At 40.7% G+C, this 20,049-nt stretch overlaps 2 protein-coding genes across 4 annotated transcripts in view; one reads left to right on the top strand and one right to left on the bottom strand.

The window, feature by feature from the left end:
- Skp2 (S-phase kinase associated protein 2) overlaps positions 1 to 7,001 on the top strand; it is a 29,137-nt gene extending 22,136 nt beyond the window's left edge. The window contains exons 8-10 of the mRNA XM_028767592.1: positions 980 to 1,031; positions 1,156 to 1,263; positions 5,118 to 7,001. Coding sequence (XP_028623425.1) covers positions 980 to 1,031; positions 1,156 to 1,263; positions 5,118 to 5,331 — 374 coding nt within the window. The 3' untranslated portion in view covers positions 5,332 to 7,001. The remainder of the gene's footprint in view (positions 1 to 979; positions 1,032 to 1,155; positions 1,264 to 5,117) is intronic.
- A 1,986-nt stretch (positions 7,002 to 8,987) lies between these two features.
- The window catches only part of Nadk2 (NAD kinase 2, mitochondrial), a 38,765-nt gene continuing 27,703 nt past the window's right edge, over positions 8,988 to 20,049 (bottom strand). For 2 of the 3 annotated variants that reach the window (XM_028767607.1, XM_028767610.1), the window contains exons 8-13: positions 18,638 to 18,703; positions 17,379 to 17,474; positions 14,728 to 14,783; positions 14,547 to 14,600; positions 11,867 to 11,990; positions 8,988 to 10,943 (exon numbers count right to left, since the gene is read on the bottom strand). In XM_028767607.1, coding sequence (XP_028623440.1) covers positions 10,805 to 10,943; positions 11,867 to 11,990; positions 14,547 to 14,600; positions 14,728 to 14,783; positions 17,379 to 17,474; positions 18,638 to 18,703 — 535 coding nt within the window. In that variant the 3' untranslated portion in view covers positions 8,988 to 10,804. The remainder of the gene's footprint in view (positions 10,944 to 11,866; positions 11,991 to 14,546; positions 14,601 to 14,727; positions 14,784 to 17,378; positions 17,475 to 18,637; positions 18,704 to 20,049) is intronic. The other variant, XM_028767609.1, reaches the window with a different exon arrangement.

The following is a 20,049-nucleotide window of genomic DNA, read 5'->3' as shown; positions in this document are numbered from 1 at the left end:
AAAGTGGAAGCTCTCGAGGAGTGTATCGTGGTAAATGTGTGGCGATCCGAGGCTTCGCTGGGGTCTCTTTCTCTTTCCACCCTGTGGGTTCCAGAAATGACCAACCTTCCGAGGCTTGATGGCTAGGACTTCTACTGCGAGCATCTTACCAGCCCGAGAAGCTGTTTCACTAGTACTTCTTGCTCCGTCCTTCAGCAGATACAGTTATGCTCTGGATGTATTGTCTATCCTTTTCTTACGTAAGACTGTTAATCTATTTAGCTTCTGTCGAACACACCATGTTTCTGATACTTCTATATGCTTAGCCTGGCAGAACTTTTGATTGTTTTATTTTTGAGCAGAGTGTCACTATCTAGCCATGGTTGGCCTCGAACTGGCTATGTAGTCTAGACTGATCTACAATTTGCAGCAGTTCTTCAGTCTCTGCCTCCCTGGTACTGGGATTACAGGTGGTTTTTCTTTATGTGGAGACACTCTTTACCTAACCCAAGATTCCACCAGTAATTCATTGAAAGTTGCATTTAAAACCTGAATATATATGGAATTTACTGGGTTGTAGTTTGAGTTGAACTCATTCTTACAGTTATGGCAGAACAGTTTTTTAGTAAGTAGTCCGTGATTCCCCTCTCTGAACAGAAGAGACATCTTGATATACTGTCTTATGCCTTTTATGTACTGGCATTTGGTTTGGTTGGGGTTGTCCTTCTGTTTGCTGTTATGAATTGGGCTTACTTGTTCTTCCAAGACAGTTACATTGCTACATAAATAGTTGTTATCCAGGGTTTTCCCACAGTTCCTTTAACATTTACAACAGATTCCCAGGTGCTCTCCTGGACTTTCTCTGCAGGAAACTTCTATGTGGGGACAGTCCTGTGTAATGTCAAACTTCTACCTGCCTTGCCTCAGACACCCCGCATGCCCTTTCCTACTCCCTTGTTTAACAGTGACTGTGACCATGACATCTGTTTGGTTTTTCTAGATCTTTGTACCATAATTAAACGATGCCCCAACCTTGTCCGCCTCGACTTAAGGTACTGTTTTTGATCAAACTTTGGAGTGCGTTGGTTGTTAAGTGAGGGAAGGATCAGAAGAAGGGGTTAAGCAGTAGCACACTCGGTCATCGTGGTTCTGAATCCTTCTTCCTTCCGGTTGCAGTGACAGTATCATGCTAAAGAATGACTGCTTTCCAGAATTTTTTCAACTCAACTACCTCCAACACCTCTCGCTCAGCCGGTGCTATGACATAATACCTGAGACTCTACTGTAAGTATGTTTTGCATTTAAGCAGAGACCAAAACTCGGTAGTAGAATCCATCTTTAGATAGATGAATACATGTTCAGAACATGAACATTGATATTAATTTGCCACAAAATGCCTAGGAAGAATATCGAAATAGTTCACAGAATGTTTGCTTAAAACGTCTGGTAGTCCTGAATTGACTGAGCTTATTAACAGATGCTGTCGGCATCACAGTGTTAGAATGCTATCCTAGTGTCTGGGAAGGACTTAGAAAAAGAAGCTTTTACCTCTGAGGCACCCACTGAGAGCACAGAAGTCAGACCCAATATGAGTGGGAGACATCTCCCAGTCATTCTTAAAGATCACAGGGAATTCCTATAATCTAACAGTGGGTACCCGGATGGTCAGAGAAGGTGAAGGGCTGGCAGATGAAAACTGGTCTATCTGATGCTATCTGAACAGAGGGCATATTATGTAGGTCCATAAAATTAAGAATCTTCCAGACATTGCTTACTTTATTCCAAAGTCTTCCTTACACCAAATACAAATGTATAGCGGTTTCCTTGAAAACCACAAGGGATTAGAACCTTGCACTTTCCCAGGTACCCTTCTTTGTACTGCAGAAAGGTCACATGGCTTGGTGGAGACTGCGGCACTATTTATCTTGCTATCAGAATGCTATCAGAATGCAATTCTGCCTACCTAAAAATGTTGAATTTGAAAACAGATTATTTATTCCTCAAATGAATAATTAGATCAGTTTCAGTAATAAATTATCTATAAAGAATTGAGTAAAACCGGGAAGTCTGGTAATTATGTGACTAAATCAATCATTTTACCTAGTCTCATGAGCCTTAGCTAGTATCTTGTTTAGAAAAACACTACCTAAAAAGGATGCAAATGTTGCAGATCAAATTCATATGCATGGAACTCTGATAAAAATCCCCCGCACCCAGCACTCCTAGGATCTCCTAGTATCTGCACGAAGTATCTCCATCATCCACTCTTGCCAGTCAGACTCCTCCCCTCCCCAGGAGGGAGATTATTCTCTTCTGGTTTCTTTACTCAAGTGAATCTGTGAATCTTGGGTTTGTTCCTTCACTGTGAAAAGAAGCTACACAGTACTTAAATGCTTGCTTGCTTTCTAGTAGAGGAAAGAAAGCTGGGATTCTTGACATTTTAATCGCTTGTTTTCAGTGGGGGCACGGCTTACCTGCACAGTTGTCCCCACATGATCAGTGAAGAGCATGAGGCTCAGCCTAGGGGAGCTGAGGGAGTTATTGCTTGTCAGAATCTGACCTTTGAAGACATAAGGCCATCCAGGGCTTTGGTTTCCGGTCAGAGCAGCAGAATCGAATGAGAACAGTACGATGCTATCCTTGAACATTGCAAGGTTCTCTGAGCATCATGTAAATTCTAATGATTCTTTAAGATGACTTCATTAGTGCCATACCTAAGGTGAGTCTTTCAGACAACTAACACATTTGAAGGTCTTAGTAGACATACCAGTGTGACACAAAGTGTGTCCACACAGCAGCCCGAGACACACTGAAAAATAGCCGGTGGCTTATCTCAGAAGTGGGAAAGTAAAATGTGAGTCTTTGATAGTGTTCTGAAATATTTCAGAAACCTTCAAGTTCCCCACCGATGCAAACCCACCCCTGCTGTATTTACTTTTATCCTTAGTTGGTGCTACCTCCCACTGAATTTTTCTTATTAAGTATTCCCTATTTCTCATTCCGTGATAAACCCAAGTTGGAGAGAAAACTGATTTGAAATTAAGAGATTTGGAATTCATTAGATAAGAGATTCATTAGATAAGGCATGTTGGGTTATATAAAACAAAGCAGAATTATGCAGACGAGGGAAGGAGCAAACCTTGATGTTTCTAAGTGTCTTTTTTACTGTTTTTGAGATCAAGTCTCAGTATTTCTCCCCAGGCTGGTCTACGGTTCAGCCTCAGCCTCTTGTATGATGAATGCCTTTTTATTAAACTTGAACTAAGAGCCCTTATCTTATTATTTTACACAAGTTAAAGAACGTCCTGTAAACAGTTCCCTTTCCTCTCCCGTTGTAAAGTCACATGCCCGTGACTGTTTTTCGGCCTTGTGGCCAATGCACACAAGAGGCAGTGATGAATTTTTGTGATGGGGGTCTCGTCCTGTCTCCTGCAGCTCCCGGTCACACGGAAGGCCAGGAGCATCGTGTGACGCTTCCCCTCCAGCTCTCCTAGAGCTGCTGCACGAAAGCTCCCTCTGCCATCTGCTGGAGCTTGTTGTCTTTTCCTTACTCCCACCGAGTTGCTTCTTTTAAAGATTATCCATTGCAGATGACTCACAGCTTGGCTGCCTGGGTATCCCAGAACCTGGGTTCTCAGATGCGCAGATGTCACACAGGAGTTGTGCTAGGGATTGCTCGCCTCTTGAGTGGTGATGGGCGTGACCTCATCCACAGCACACGGCTGTGCTTTATATTTGTCTCTACATTCCAGAAGTTCAAAGATAAAAGATGCAATATGTTCCTCTTGACTTCCCTTTTGATCTCTTGTGACCTCCTGACCTTGCTGCCCCTTATAAGCAAACACGTTTTTAGATGGTGCTTTTATTGGCCAACTTATTCTGCATCTTGTCTTCTGCCACAAGAACTAAACAATGTGGTCCTTGCCTGTACCATTCATAGATTTAGAGGTATAATGAAATGACCCATAGAGCCTCAGCACAGATGGGCCTCAGATCAAACAAACCCTCTGGTTTCAACCATTCCGGGGGCATCAATGGTTCTGGGGCAGGTGAGTGGCATGGACTGGCAGCCTTCAGGAGGATGTCTTGGACACTGTATGGAGTATGCTGGAAGGCTCAGCCGTTGGCAGCCAAGTGACAATAAAAACCTGCTTTGTTTGAATACATATTGACTGTGACAACATTAAAGGTCACCGCTGTGCTCACTGATCTCTGGGAGGCGGGGTGTGTGTGTGTGTGTGTGTGTGTGTGTGTGTGCTGAATTTCCAGAATAAATGTTCCCTGTCCTGAGACTTTGCACTGTGTCCCAACCAAGAGCAAACACAGACCAGAGAGATAAAGCTGAGCATACAGACCTGTTTAAAAAAAAAAAAAAGATCAGCACCAAAAACCAGAAAGCGTCTTCTTTAGATAATCAGGGTCACTTTTGTGTGACTCTCAGATCTCACTGATAACACAACTGTATATAGGGTAGCATGAAATGGATACAAAAAAGTCTGTCCTATCAGTAACAGGGAAAACATGTAGGAAAGAAGGTCACTGCCTGCTATAAATTGGTATCCTATTTTTTATGTGTCGCCTATATAATCACAAGTAAAGAAGAGCCTAAGGAAGTCACTGGTGGGTTTCAGTGTAGTAGAGCCTTGGTGAGCCATTGCTAAACTGTCATCAGTGCTGTCGGTGTCCTCTGTTGAGAGAGCATAGTTCAAATAAAGATCATGTCCAGATTCTTAAATCACATGTGTCTTGGGGTGGTTCCAGTTGACATCACAGTGAAACATTTGCTTTTACCATTTCTGGCTTGCTAGCTCATATCACAGTGGCCTTCCAGAGATCCGTGTGGACTAAGAATGGAGAAAGGAGGCAAATTCAATTCAATTAGAAAAAGAAAAACTAATAAAACTGCATAGTTCCCAGGAGCCACACTGAATGAAACCCTCAGGCTTGGTTTCCGTACCCATGCAGGCCAGGCTGTTTTCTTTCCTGGCTTTCCCTTCCCTGGGTTAGTTCCATAAATCATTTCTTAAGGATTGTCTTTAGGCTGCATTTTGTAGACTGATTATAAATGATAAACAGTGGGCTATAATAACTAGTCTTGACAATTGCCATACCTCCTGGAATTTGCTCTTCCTTTCCAGTGAACTTGGAGAAATCCCCACACTAAAAACACTACAAGTTTTTGGAATCGTGCCAGACGGTACCCTTCAGCTACTGAGAGAAGCCCTTCCTCGTCTGCAGATTAATTGCGCCTATTTCACCTCCATTGCAAGGCCAACTATGGACAACAAGAAGAACCCGGAGATTTGGGGTATCAAGTGCCGACTGACTCTGCAAAAGCCCAGTTGTTTATGAAGTGCTTACTGCAGGGCAGTGTCTCCTCTTCCCCTGGAAGGAGGAACACAGACAGCAGAGCCACTTGCTGGATACCTTGGTTATGCTATTGGTTTTGCCTTAGCCTTCACTTTACATGCGTGTTAGGGAACCATTTGTGAGGAACAGCCACTGAAGTGTTACTTTTTCAAAAATACAGAGACGATTCTGTCAGTGCTGTGCCCTCAGGGCCTAAGTGTTAGGTCTTTGGAAATTTTAGGTGAGCCTACTATTTCAAAATGCTTTTTTTAAAGCAAAAATTTGAGCCAACTCTTCCAAGTGTCCTTCTGATTAAGTCTATTTAGGATCAAGTTTTAAAAATTACCCCTGGCTAACAATCTTCATGGTGTTTGTCATAACTTTTTATCTATTTAATTATTCAGTATTTTATAAAACTTGACTTTGAAGAATAAGCTATATGGATGGTGAGCTGGACGGAAGCAGCTGAGGCTGGTAGCATTTGAGGTGCTCTTTTCTGGGAATAACACAGTTCAACTTTGTGCAGGTATGAGGTTAGGGTAACAGAAGCACCGTTCTGCATGGTGTGCCTTAACTCTAAATGAGAAAAAAAAAAGACACAGAAAGACACACAGCCAGAGCAGGAGGATAGGATTGGTGCAGGATTTGAAACCTCAAAGGCTTTTTGCTAAAACCAGGTTAATATGAAGTATCCTTTAATGTTTTTAGGAACTATGCTGTTTCCAGAATCTTAAATTAGGTAAGGAAATCTACTTGTGTGCTTTTTAAACTTTATAATCGCTGTATGTTACAATATATGTGGGTTGTTTAGCTTTTTAAAAATTACTTGCTTTGTTTTAGGAATGTGATATTATTCTAGTCAGCATTCTGAAAAGTCGGATGGAAATCCGAGCGGATCGGGTAGGCTGATCGTTCCTTTAGTACTGCAGTTATTTTTATATTACTCTGAAATCAAGGACTTGAAATTCTTTTAAATGATCTTATTACAGTAATTGCTTGAAACTGCCCGTTAGGTTACTGGACCTAAAGTTGTTAGGTAGAACTGATTTCTGTCCATCGGAAATCTACACGGGGAAGCGTGCACGTGTGCAGCTTCAGAGCAGGCGGCCTGGCTTACACTTCAGCTGAGTGTTTAAGAATCACTGGGCATTAAACCTTTTGAAAACAGATGTGCTTTTTTTTTTAGCACTTGATACACAAGAAGCAAAAGGATCAAATTGTGTTTCTTAGAAAACGAAAAGAAAAAAAAAATTAAGGCAGTAACCTCTTTTATTCGAGCATTTCAGAGCTACAATCCATTTCTATTACCCTCTTCTTCAAAACCTTTTAGTTAACAACGTGAGGTGCCTTCATCTGCTCAGACCTAAAGAACATTTTAAGTGTCACACAAGAATGGTCATCCTTCAAGTCCCTAGTAGTTAAAAGAATGCTAACTACTACTTGAAACTATTGTTTACACATTCATGATGGGCTGACGGCAGACTCTGGTTGGACTCTGGCCTCCAGGCACCCTCAGACCTACAGTATCTGTTCTTCCTTACACAAGTCCAGCTGTGAGCTATTTTTGCCAACATGTCGCAGTAATACATGTCGCAGTAATCTGTATTTTTGTATGTGATTTCTACTTTTATAGACCGATTTTAAAATAAAGTACATTTTTATAAGAACAAGAACTTGAGCTACTTTGTGTATCCTTTTCTGCAGCCCTTACATTTAGAAAGCATCCATTTTGGGTTGTCATTTGGGTCAGGTAAAGATTTCAGCCACAAGTGCTACCTGTCCCCTTGTACTTAAAGTGAGTTCACAATGCATCTGAACAGCGTTGCGGGCCTGCTGGCCTTCATGTGCTCTCAGGAACACTTATGAAATGTTTGAATTCCACTGGCTGATGTGATGTAACACTGTATCAGCCTGGATTGTTTCCCATGCTCTAGACAGTTTGAAGAGCTCATGCCTGAGCTACCAATAGTTCACTCCATTTGAACCTTTCATGTTAACACCAGGCTGACAGTCCCCAGGCTTACTGATTGCTTTTTAACAGTACCATTACAGTCCTCATTTCATTTTCAATGATGGAAAATGTAAAGTATATACATTGGGCCTCATCATCCGTTTCAACAATCCTGGCCAGACATACTACTCTGACTTCATCCATTCACTCATACAAAGATAAGTTTAAAACAAAACGCAGACTTGTAATTTCATAAGTACTCCAGTGTATATAAAGGAGAGAGATTTGGCATTAATTATAAGCACTGAATGTCAGAAAGGGGTTGAAGAGCTATCTCCAAAAGTGTTTCATTGTGTGCTTTTCTCTGTTTTCTGAAATAAGACCTCATTGTGTATCTCACAATGGCTTCAAGATGGCTGTGTAGCCTCAGCTGGCTTTGAACTTGGGATCCTCAGGCTCTCTCTGCCTGCCAGGTGCTTGCTGGGATCACAGGCTTGTATCACCATTCCCAGTGTTGATCGGTCCCCCCTTAAAGGTCAACCTGCTGCATTCAGTGGGTGTGGGTGTGGGTGTGGGTGCGGGTGTGTGTCTGTCTGTCTGTCTACCTGCAGAGGCCAGAAAATGGGGGGTCCTCTTTGGCTCCTTATCTAATAAATGGTATGACTTAAAATGCCTTAAAGTCCACCTTCCTTGAAGAACAAAATATCCTTCTTGTTGACTTATGCCCTCTAATCCCTCATAAAGTAACTGCGTTAGAGAACATAAATCAAGTATCCTTTTGGAGACTTAATCTTTTGAGATAGGGTCTTACCGTAGAGCCGAAGCAGGCTTTTAGCTCTCAGTTTTCCCCTTAACCCCCAGATGGTTAGGATTACAGTTTGGCAGTGTATTTACTTATCTTATGTCATAGCATTAGTCATTATCCCTGTGACGTTTTTTAATGCCCTTAAGTATACAGACATAGATAAACACAGCGGTAAGAGCGCCTCGTGATTTAATTCTAAATTTATATTGTTTTCATAGCTCAGCAGTTAAGTGTCCTCCAAGTACTTTTTATCATTCTGTTTGTGTGTGAAGAGTTAAGTGAGTGAGGAGTTTGCGCACTTGTGTGTGGGTTCCTCAGGAGGACGTGTCTTGCTGTTTCATTCTGAACCTGCACCTAGACTGGCAGCCTACAAGTTCTAGCAATTCTTCTCTGCCCCGCTCCAGCTCCGGTGCTGCACTTCCTTAATGCAGGCAAACTGTGACCACAGTCAGCTTTTTAGATGGCTGCTGGGGATTTGAACTCATATCTTTATGTAGTAAGAGTCTTAAATGCTTGAGCCATCTCCCCAGCCTCTGTACCCTTCATTTTTTACCTGACACTTTAGCTCAAATGAATATATTTTAATTATTTGTTATTCTACTTGCATAAAAATGAAATTGTTTTGTTACACAAAAGCTATCCGTTCAAGAATATTAAACATAATAGAACATCAAAAAATATTGAACTAAGTTATGTGAAAAATACATTTTTGAATTAAGCATTCTGACCTCTGAATAGGCAGACTCAGATTATCATCCTATTACATGATGGCAGTGAACCACGTCTACAGTACACAGAGTACATGCCTGTGGGGATAAAGACATGAAACTGTATTCAAGGGGAAAACGTGGGTTTTTATGTAGTGATTTCAGAAGAATTTAGGAAATAAAAAAACAAAGTAAAAATGGACAGACAATGGTTTAATTTTATTTGCATAAAGTGATCATTAAAGGTTAACCCATTTAAAGACATTTTTGATATTCCAACATCCTTTGCTATTAGTCTATTACAATTAAATCCCTGCCTGAAGTTAGATTGTAGGCGGAGCATAGTAAGTAATTTTAATATTTTCCCAAAGGTAGCTTAAGAACAATTCCACACAGCTAGTTACCAGTTAATGGTACATATAAATAGATCTGTGGTAAATCATGAACAACCAGATCTAGATATATTAAGGATGATAGTGGCATTTTTTTTCCTAACAAGATATTTTAAGCCTTTTAGGGGAAATTCTATAGTGTAGATTTTCCCTTTCATATAAAGAGATATTGTAAATATATCCTTTTTTTAAAAAGTTAAAGTAGAAATTAGAGTTGGCTCAGCAAAAACACTAACTTCCTTCCTTCTACAGATAGTCAGGAAAGTGTTCTAAACAAACCCAGATCTAAATTAACTCACACAGTGACAATTCATTATTTTTTATTGAGAGCAGCGTGTTGAGTTTGGCAAAGCTAAGAGCATTTGATCTGATCATACATCCTAGCTTTAGTTTCTGACTTCTGAGCTCACTAGGCCCAAGTTCCATAAATAGTCTATTTCAATGTCTATGCAACATATTGATATCTAGAACATGATGTAGACATATATCTATAACATTTGATAGATGGCACAGAATGAGTCTTCAATAAACATTTTGTCAATAAAAAAAAGCAATTTCACCAACAAGTGAAAATACACAAATCTGAAAAAACTGGCATGAAAATACCACCCATTATTTAGCAATGGGAGCTTTTTTGTGGAAACGAAATCAAGAATTAAAATGGTCTCCTCCAAAAATAAAAGCAGTTTGCATACTTGAAGGTGGCGGGCTCTGATGATTCATCCCATTGTTTAAATTTTAGAATACAGTAAATGAAAATTACAATACTAGCTTAAGGCAATTCCAAAACGATGTCTTCGGTCTTCTGTGTTTACTAAAGAGTCTACCCCAGTACTAAAGGAAGGGTTTGAACGTTTTACTGAACTTCTATCAGAACAACCATTGACTATCCTTCTAATCCTTGATTTCATAAGAGAAATTCAAAACCGGGAGAGGAGCTCTTGGACTCCGTTACTTGCCTGAACAATTACAAAGCTTCATGATTTGTCCCATAGATGTGTTTCATCTAGCACTGTTGACATACCCAAAACAAGTCAGAATTTGTCTACAAATAATCTTAAAAACGATCCCGCTTTTTTCCGTCAGTAGTGATTTTCATCACTGTTTCCTAGAATTAGAAAATTCTTTGCTATATAAAACACATTTACTAACTTCAGTTAAGTGATCATCAGGATTTATCAAAATTCTCCATCATCAAAATTTTTAAAAAATCTTTACTTTTAGGTACTAGAAAAATAATGCACTAATCAAATAATACATGTGGCCAGTTCCACAAAGTTAGGAAGAAAACAACACTTTACAGTTAAATTTCAAATTCTAAACACTTACTCCTTTATTTAACCTGCCTCTCTAAAGAGTATCAACGCTCTTGGTTACCAACTGTAAGTAATACAGAAGCTTTCACATAATTCTAGTCCATTTAGTCCGTCCGTCTGTCTCTCATGGTGAACAGCTCTTGTCTGTCAGAATCAGCAGGCGAGCACATGCGTCCCATTGTGTCACCTTGACTCTAGGGGTAGCCCATCATTAAGAGCCATAACAAGGTTGGTCTATGGCTGGTCATCTGTATCTGCAGGGAAAAATGTCTCTAGTGATCAAATCCGTCGTCTGAGGAAGCCCTTCACTGTTCTAGAATCACAGTTCGAAGCTCATCTTCTTTATTGATCATCATGGAAGCAATGGCTCCATCGTTAAACTCAAAAGATGTTCCTCCATCCACAACCATGCAGGCATCCCAACATCGAGAACGAACACACACTCTAAGTGGAAGAAGACGACTCATTAGATATCAGGCTCTTAACCCGAAGTAAATTCTAACATAGCTAGCAGCTTGTTTGGCCTTGATTATGCAAGTTAGCTGCTCCCTGTTTGGGCAATCAGTGACTGTAAACAATACGGACACACGATCTACATCTCAAGTTTAAAATTCAAGGTAGACCCATTCACACTTCAGTGTTATTCCATTACAAGGATTAAGTGCTGAGCTGAGTGCATTCTCCGGTATCGTTTTTCTTAAGGATTACGTAATGTAAGCAGAGAAGAGTAAAAGTCTCTAACATACAGCTCAATGAACACAGTGCCAGTGCTTTCTCTCAGCTATTCCCACCCCTCCTTCTCAAGCAGACCACTATCCATCACTGTCCAATCTTGAACTCTGCTTCTGTCATACAGTTTGGGGATATTTTCATTCCAAGAATGAATAAGGTTAAGCATTTTTTTAGATGTTTATTAAATATGCTTTGCGAAACCAAATCTCTTCGGCTTTCTTTTTCTAATGTACTGGCTGCCTTTTACAGATTTGCTAGAATTTTTATATGTAAGCTGAGTAGCCTTTAGCCAAAATGCCTAGAAATAAAAATCTTTTAGCTAAGATTATATATACATGTGTGCGTATATATGCATGTGTGTGTGTATACACATATACATACACATATACATATATAAACAAAATGAGGTTTCTGGGGGTGAAACCCAAATCTACACAAATAAGCTTAGATTTGCAAATCCAAATTAACTTTCACTCGAATAAAGCAAAGGTTGCAATTTTATTCCCTAGCAGGAGAAAAAATACACTTGTCTTAAGGACTCACAAAGGAAAGGATGGTTTTGCTTGTTTGTTTCTGTTTTCTGTTTCTCTTTTAAATGTATTTCTGGAATGAAAGATGTGACTAAGGCTGCTTACTTTGAGGAGAAACAACGCTGTCGGCTGCTTGAGAAAACTCTATTTGCTATTGGCTCTCGAATACTGAAAAGTATTTTTGGTTCTTCTGGACTGTAGAGCAATGACTCGTTATATTCGTTTGTTACTAGAAGGGAAGAACAGCAGATTTAATAGAGAACGCTCACATCTGAGAAGCACATCTGAGGAGCAGGCTGTTTCCGACTGAAAGCACGTGGTGGGCATCTCTTGGGAACGCATATTACATACTCTACCATAAAAAGCCTAAGGAATAAATGACCATTAGGTTCAATTATTAACCCACAAAAGGCATCCATCACCCACAACAGAGAAGAAACAGGTACAACTGGGAAAACAAGAAAAATAAATACTACAAAGTAGGAATGAAGCAGCAAGACAAACTCAAAACTGTTGTCAAGTTCCTGACAGAAGCCATCTAGGAAAGGCTACAGCAAGCAAATGAGTTTCCTGGAGATGGCTGCAGTGGGTGCATTCTGGAGGGGCACAGCCCGGGAGACTCCATCCCAGGACTGCTTCTCACTGCCCATGTGCCTTTCCTGCCACTATTGCATAGCCTAATGACTCCTGGGCATCAGCCCATTCTGTTGGGCAAATTTCCTGCAGATCAACATGAAGATGAATTTTCATGAATTAATGCTGTTTAGATGAATTAATAATGACTTTATAGAATTTAAATAATTATAGGGAGAAAGTTTAAGGAGATGGTTTTAGTTGTTTTGCTAGAAAGATGTAGTAATAAAGTTAGAATCAAGAACAGACTGTGCCTTCTTTTCATAGAACAGTAAGTAAAGGCTGCATAATGAGGACCACAATGAGCTTTCATGAATTACACTAAGAAGAGAAACAGGCTTGGGACAGATTTGTGATCAAGGAAAAATATTCATTCTAGGTCAGGTCCAAGGATGAGGCCACAGGTGTACACTATGATAAAGCAAAGCCATGTGAGACTGTTGATTTGAACTTAGAATGACAAGTCAGGCACAGCAGCACACATGTGTTCAGTCCCAGCTGCCTGAAGGTAGGAGGATGACTTAAACCCAAGAGTAATTTGAGGCGGGCCTGGGTACCAAAGATCGTTGTCTCTTCAAAGAAAAAGGAAGAAGATAGAAAAGGACAACTATACAGGAGAGTTAAAAGTCACAGTTTAGCACAGTACCACATTAAAAGAAAACAGTTAAGACTGAGTGTCTAATAATATGCCTTATCTGTGGAAGTACAGTTAGAATTTTATATGTATGTTCCTAAAGTTGCAGTAAGGACATTAGCTAAATAATCCCAACAAATCTAAAAGTATTTGAAGTTGAAAATGTACTTAGGACTCATGGCCCCTGAGCAGCACAGCAGACACTCCAGGAGGCCCGAGTGCTGTGTGCCTTCTTGTGGCTGACCAGGCTCTACAGCCTGAAGCCCAGCCCTGCCCAGCACCCCAGGAATTACTTCATACCAACACTAGTCTGGGAAGGGCTCAACAATTAAGGTACACAGCTTCTACTAAAAGTATCATTTTTTTTTAATCCTTGGTAAGGTTAAAAATCCGTATTTTTTTTTTAAATCTAACCTACCAAAAAAGTAAATTAGAAAATGTGCTAGCTATGGAAGAAACTTCCAGTGAGTGGTTCTGGAAATGTCTGTGGCAGTAACTGCCACTGACCTGCGAGCTTCTGTATGCAGCTCAAAATCTGCAAAGTATCCACTCAGTAAAGCCTTTTCACATGATCAAATAAAAGTCCACCTCTGTATTCTGGGTGCAACTTGAGTAGAAATTATACAAATTTCGGCTGTATTACATTTACTGTGTTGGGGTTTGCTCTTGACAGAACATTAGTACGTATTTGTACGTAAGGCACAAATGGGGTGATTATCTGACTCATGGATGCCCTGAGGGTAATCAGGACACTCAGAACACCCGCCACATCTATCTTTATTTAGTCCTCATTATGTTTAATCTAAGTTATATAACAGGAGATTGCAGGTGCCAATTTCCTTTCCTTGATACCAATTTAGTGCTAATGCTAACTGACGAGCCATGACTAAAATCTTTTAAGTCTCAAACTGAAAATAAGCAGAATCAATTCGATAGTATTAATACCATAAAGATCAGAACCATGACTAAGGAAAAACCTACTGGAACAGCATCAGTTTAAATAGTAGCTTCCTATTTAAAACATCCATAGTCATCCTACTACCCAGGAAGTACTTACAGTTGCCGTAATGTGACATATGGGCTGTATTTCATGGTGAACACAAAGGACAGTATAACACTCCAGCTTTAGGACAGGCAAGATGGCTCACAGGTAGAGATACTTGCCATCAAACCTAATGATTTGAATTCACATCCAAATGAGGCAGCCATCCTCCTGCCTCCAAAGAGAAAAGAACCAGCCTCTTGTTAAGCTGTACTCTGACCTCCACAAGCACCATTGGACGTACATACGTGTGTGTGTGTGTGTGTGTGTGTGTGTGTGTGTATTCACAAAAAAATAAATAAATAAAAATGTAATTTAAAAGCTTTTTCTTGGGAACCCTGCTTTAAAGTTACCTTTTTTAGCCACATTTACCAGGGCAGTGTTGTAACACCTAACTAAGCAGATGTTCGTAGTACTGTTCTTTCTCAAAGCTGAGAGAAATAAGCTATCTGTAACAAATACCATGGGGTACCAACCTTTTTCTACCAATTCTTTGTTCAGTGGAAGAGTCATATTTCCTTGTCGTCTTGCTGTTGACAGAGGAGAGAAGGAAACAGCTTCAGTTCATATTGTAAATCACATAACACAAATATGCAGCATGCCCGTTACATAGCCCACAGTAACTCTGCAGTATACAACAGGGGTTTCAGTACTCACCAATATTTAAAACGTCTTCAACAGCCTGCGCTGCAACCCTGTTAATATTGAATGACCTAGAAAAAAGTAAGCGCATAGGTCTTGTTTTTGTCCTAAAAGCAAGGGAAAGTCTTCTTATTCTTGTGGGGAATACAGAAGCTGCAATAGGAACACTTAAGCACTCCAAAGATTTGAAATTAACCTGTTGCCAGTTCTACAAAGAATCCTAATCGGATACACTGGGTAGGAACTGAAGTGTATCTCCACACATCCCATTTCCACACATAATGCAGACTGGAAGCTGTCGTAAGAAGCTACCTGATGCCAGTGTACGAGGTACAAACATGGACTGCGTTAACAGGACTGATGAGAAGGGACCATTACTCGCTAGGCACTGCAATTCTTATGTCCTGCTCCTGTGGGAAAATGTCGGGATAGGCAAAGATGAGCTTTCTCCAAACACTTTTCAGCCTGTATACGTGGTTAGATTTCACATTTTAGCCCAGCTCACTATATAACCATGGCACTAAGTACTAACTCAGGGAATCAAAGTGAACAACATCCCCAAGCCTTGCTCACCAGCCCCATGGGGACAGTCCGTAGTGTCCCTCCTCCTGCAGCTCAATACAGTGACCTTAGTCACCATGTATGGAAGCAGCAGAGCCCCAGACTGGCAGGAGCCTTCCTCCCTGCATAGCTACTGAAGGAGAGCTGTCAACTAGGAAGGCCCACGCTGGACTTCCATAAGCTGTATTAGACCACTGAGACTGGGGGTTTTCTGTTACCCAGGGGTTTGTTATAGCTTACCCTGAGTCTCACATCCCCTCAAAGTTCATATTCAAAACAAAAACCAACGTCAGGTAAACTTTTTTTCTCCATCAAGAATCATAAGACAAGATGAAGAAACAGAATCCTAATCTTTCTTGTCAGGTGGTGAAACTACTAAGTGGTTTATTAAGCTCGCCTAACTCCCAACCTGTATTCAAATTACAATATTATGTCCTTTCTTACAGAGAATGCTGTGCAAGGAAAAGGAAAGATTCCCAGGAGCCATTTCTAATTCTCACTTTGGACTTCAACAGATGTGCTTACCATTTTCAGTTGAAAAGATATTTCCATGATCAGTGAAACCTGTTCATTGTCACACTTAACGAGATGGTTAAAAATTAATTTTGCAACTTATCAGCTGATATAGATTTACAATTATTTGTTATGTTGGGGGGTGGGATGGAAGATGGGAAGTGCACGCACGCATCATTGCCACGCACATGGAAGTCAGGGAGTTAACTTTTGGGAGTTCTCTTCCACCATGTGAGCCCTAGGGACTAAACTCTTGTGGTGAGCTTGGCAAGTGCGTCATCCACTGAGCCATGCTGCCAGCCTGGCTCAGGAACAGAAGAAAATGATGGCTATGAAAAGGTAGTAAATTCGACATTACACAAGCCCAACCTAAGAGTGACATTTGACAGAGTAGATTCTACTTATTTTATTTTATATTTTTATTTTATATTTCATATTTTTATTTCATTTCATTTTCTTTTATTTTGAGGCAGAGTCTTACTATGGAGCCCCCAGGGCCTTCAAACTATCATCCTCTTACCTAAGCCTCTTAAGTGCTGGGATTTAAAAGGCTTGCCGCAACATACAGCTAAGAACTAAAATAACACTGTGTGTGCTGTTTTTGAGAGCATCCATTTATTTAAGAAAGACCTGAATAAATATGTACTAGGCACTATACCCTGCTACACGCAAAACTTGAACAAGAGGAAAACCAAACCACTAGCCACCCTTTCAAACCATCGTCCTGTTAGCCTAGTAACAGTGCTCTCTCTGCCAGCTCTGAGAGAAGGTGAAGGATGAAAAGGGTCCACTCATTGTGCTTAGAAAAGAAACCGAGGTTGACGGCAACGGCCTACAGAGAACAGCACTTGAAGGCTGGATGCTTTCACACTGGGGGAAAGAGTATTTAGAAATCCAGAGCAAGAAGATGAATTGAACAAAAACAAAGGGCTAAAGAGAGCAAGGTGTGTGCTGAGAATGACAAGCAGGCTGCGGTGTCGGGAGGGAGCACTGAGGGGTAGGGTGAGGGCACAGAGAGAGAGGCCATAGCAACACTGCCCAGGGTGTGCGTGTCAGACCAAGCAGTCTGTGCACAGCACCGGCCAGGGTTAAAGCAGTCAATACACACTCTCTTCGTGTGTTTAGATACAGCACTCTGCACTTTACCACAATCACTCTGTTGGTAGTGTTTGGCTGACAGCCAGGAGAAAAGGAGGCCAGGCATAAAGAATATCTAGCAAAAAAACGATGATGCTCAGACCCAAGTAGGAGCAGCAGCAGAAGCTGAGAAAGCTGGCACCAATTTGGGAAGGGCAAAGACCTGGCATGATGCGTGTGGTGGGGAGAGCAAAGGGCGGCAAGAAGGAGAGAGTGAGAATTGAGGAAGTAATGTTTTTCCTCTAGAGGCGGAGTCTGAGTAGTTAATGGCAGAGGCAAACAATGCATGCAAGACAGGGAAAAACCTGCAGACAGGAAGATGAGCTTTGACCGTGCAGATCAATGCGCTGCCAGGCACACTAGAGGATGCAGACGCACCCACACAGGATATAAAGTACATTTTGTTGCTTAAACAAGTTCACACAGCTTGACAGGTAGCATCCCACGACACTCACCAGGCCTTTGATCCTGTTCCAGTACACAAATTGAGCCCTGAACTCTTCTGCTTCTCCCATGGGCCATCATCAACTGAAATTTCATAGTAGGAAGCCCTAGGAATTGAAAAGGAAAACTGTGGTCACCGAGCTGTGTGAGGCCTTCGAAGGTCATGAAATTTAAGTAAATCAGCTTGACCAAGACATATCTGACTTGGCAGGCATAGACATCACCATGCTAATTCCAGTCCTGATTACGTGAAAAAAAATTAGAAGGAAACCCGTTTGCTTCTCTGCATGGCTTCCTGATCTACATATCCCTTCCTACCAAAACATTAGTGTTCCAGACACGGCTCGGACAGTTCTCAGTGCTGCTCTCATGGGACCTAACACAGTGCCTCCTCTCAGAATTCAAACAATTTCAGCCTTAAGTGGGTGACCTTCTTGGCGACTGGTTCCCTCTCTATCTAATTCTTTGTGCTAAATTCTTATTTATGCCATATGCTAGAATACCATTTTAAATGACAGTGGGCTAAAAGATAAAACCATATAGAAAATTCTCAACCAACTGTATTCCAGCAGACAAAGCTAAAAGTAAAATCAGAACTATCATTTCTTGAACAATTGACACGTTTTAGAATAGTCCATAAATATGAAATCAAATGAGCTTTTTGACACCAGCAAGCATGACACTATTCTTTAAACACAGAGTGGATGACAGGAAGAACTTCTGAAAAATGTAAAACCCTACTATGTATAAACTATCTTAAAATAATGGTGCCACTGGCAAACACTGACTGTTTCTTCAGCAAATGAAGAAATTAAAAATCTTAGATACAGGTTTTCAAAAGGCTATTAAGTGCACACACTAACACTAGAGTACGTCAGTCTTACTCCTTCAACTTCTTCTCCAAGTTCCTAATGAGTTGTATGTGATGTAATTTCTTCTCATTGTTTCTTTCCTTACTGTTCTTTACGAAGGACAACAGGCCTACAATTCAGCTTTACTCTGTTTCACAGGTCAATTATTTCTTCCTTGGAAAAGCACATTAGAACCCAGCCATGGCTGCTACTGTGCTAGAACGAAGCAGAAACAAGGAGTGAGAGCGGAGAGGATCAGAAGTAAGTGGGAGAGGATGGCAGCCAGGCGAGAGGCATGGAGCCCAAACGATGAGCAAATTTAGTGTCGTTTACATGCAGGTCTATTGGGATTAGTTAATTCACAGGATTTTTGTTCAAGGGAAATTATTTTTAAGGCAGCAAAAAAAAAAAAAACTCACAGTCCCTTTAGATTGGGTATATTTCTTCTTAAATTGTCCACTGCTACAGCCCAACAATAAGGCATTCTAGGTTAGAACAGACAGAAAAGAAAAAACATGGACTTTAAAAATGTTCTTCAATCTGAGAACATGAAAACTGAGGCAGGAAAAAAACACTGCTGCCCTCCACATCTTCCAAGCAAAGCGTGTAGGGTTCCGGAGCACAGTACAGCCTCACCACAGCTCTGGGATCAGGAGTAGTTTTGTCTCTAAATAATTATGAGATCTACACAAACTATCTGACCCTTCTGGAACTCACTGCTCTCCAGGGGCTGCTGTGAGCACTAAGTAACAGAATACAATACACACAGCTTGACAGATAGCAGACACTTGTGTTCATGTTCTTTCTGGTCTAGTCAGAGTCTTTAAAAATAAGCCCTAATACCTTAATAATAGTCACACTGTGTTCAACCGCTTCCAATGTGAATCACTGCCTGCTTATCTTACTGAAGATTTGAGGAGAGCCCTAAGAACGAAAAGCAGCAGCAGACATCACCCTGGGAGACCCCACTGACCCCGAGTCCATCACCTGGTCCCAATTTCCCTCCTCCTGTACAGTAAACACCACGTATGCACCCATGCAGGCAGCAGCTCTCTGTAGCTAGCCACGCCTCTACAAACACAGTAGGGTAAGCCACAAATGGCGTCCCACAGGAAACACGGGCTCATAGAGCTTTTTAACTTAACGAATGCTGTCTGGTGCCTTTCTCATCCTCTCCTCTCCCCTATAATCACAAAATCTATTCTCATTCTCCATGTTGTGTGAAATTTACATGCAGCATGAGACAAAAGTTTCTGAACTGACAGATGATATTTCTTGCTATGTTAAAATAAATACATTTTTTCACTTAAGTATTCTATAAATTCTCTGTAAATACTTTATTTCTTGAAACAATATTCTAAAATTTTAAATGTTTATACTAACCTCCAAAATGTTAATACACTATTATCTTCTTCGTACATACGTTTGTATCCCTAGTGACTTATGCATGGTATATAACAGGCTCACAATGGGTTCTTTCCTTTCCATTAGTTTATTTATTTACCTCACACCCCGATCATACTCCCCTCAGCACACAATATTATTATTGAATAAATATTATATACAATACAATAACCACAATTCAAAAGGATTGTTCAAACAATTCTGCCTCATTAGTTGTCACTATTTTAATGTAAACTGGATTTATAATAAAACCACTTAGTGCTAGCTGGAATGTGGAAGTAACTTTTAGTAGGCAAATCTCTCTCGTCATCAACTCCTTATGAAAGGATATGACCTGCAATTAGAAGAACTAGCAACGGTTCGGAAGTTAAAACTAGGGACTAACTGACATGGCGCCTAGAGAGTTGTGTGGTTCTGGAAGCAACGT

Source organism: Grammomys surdaster, unplaced genomic scaffold, assembly GCF_004785775.1.
Source record: "Grammomys surdaster isolate TR1022 unplaced genomic scaffold, NIH_TR_1.0 174, whole genome shotgun sequence".
In the NCBI taxonomy this organism is placed as follows: Eukaryota; Metazoa; Chordata; class Mammalia; order Rodentia; family Muridae; genus Grammomys; species Grammomys surdaster.
This window is presented reverse-complemented; position numbering and strand designations above follow the sequence as displayed.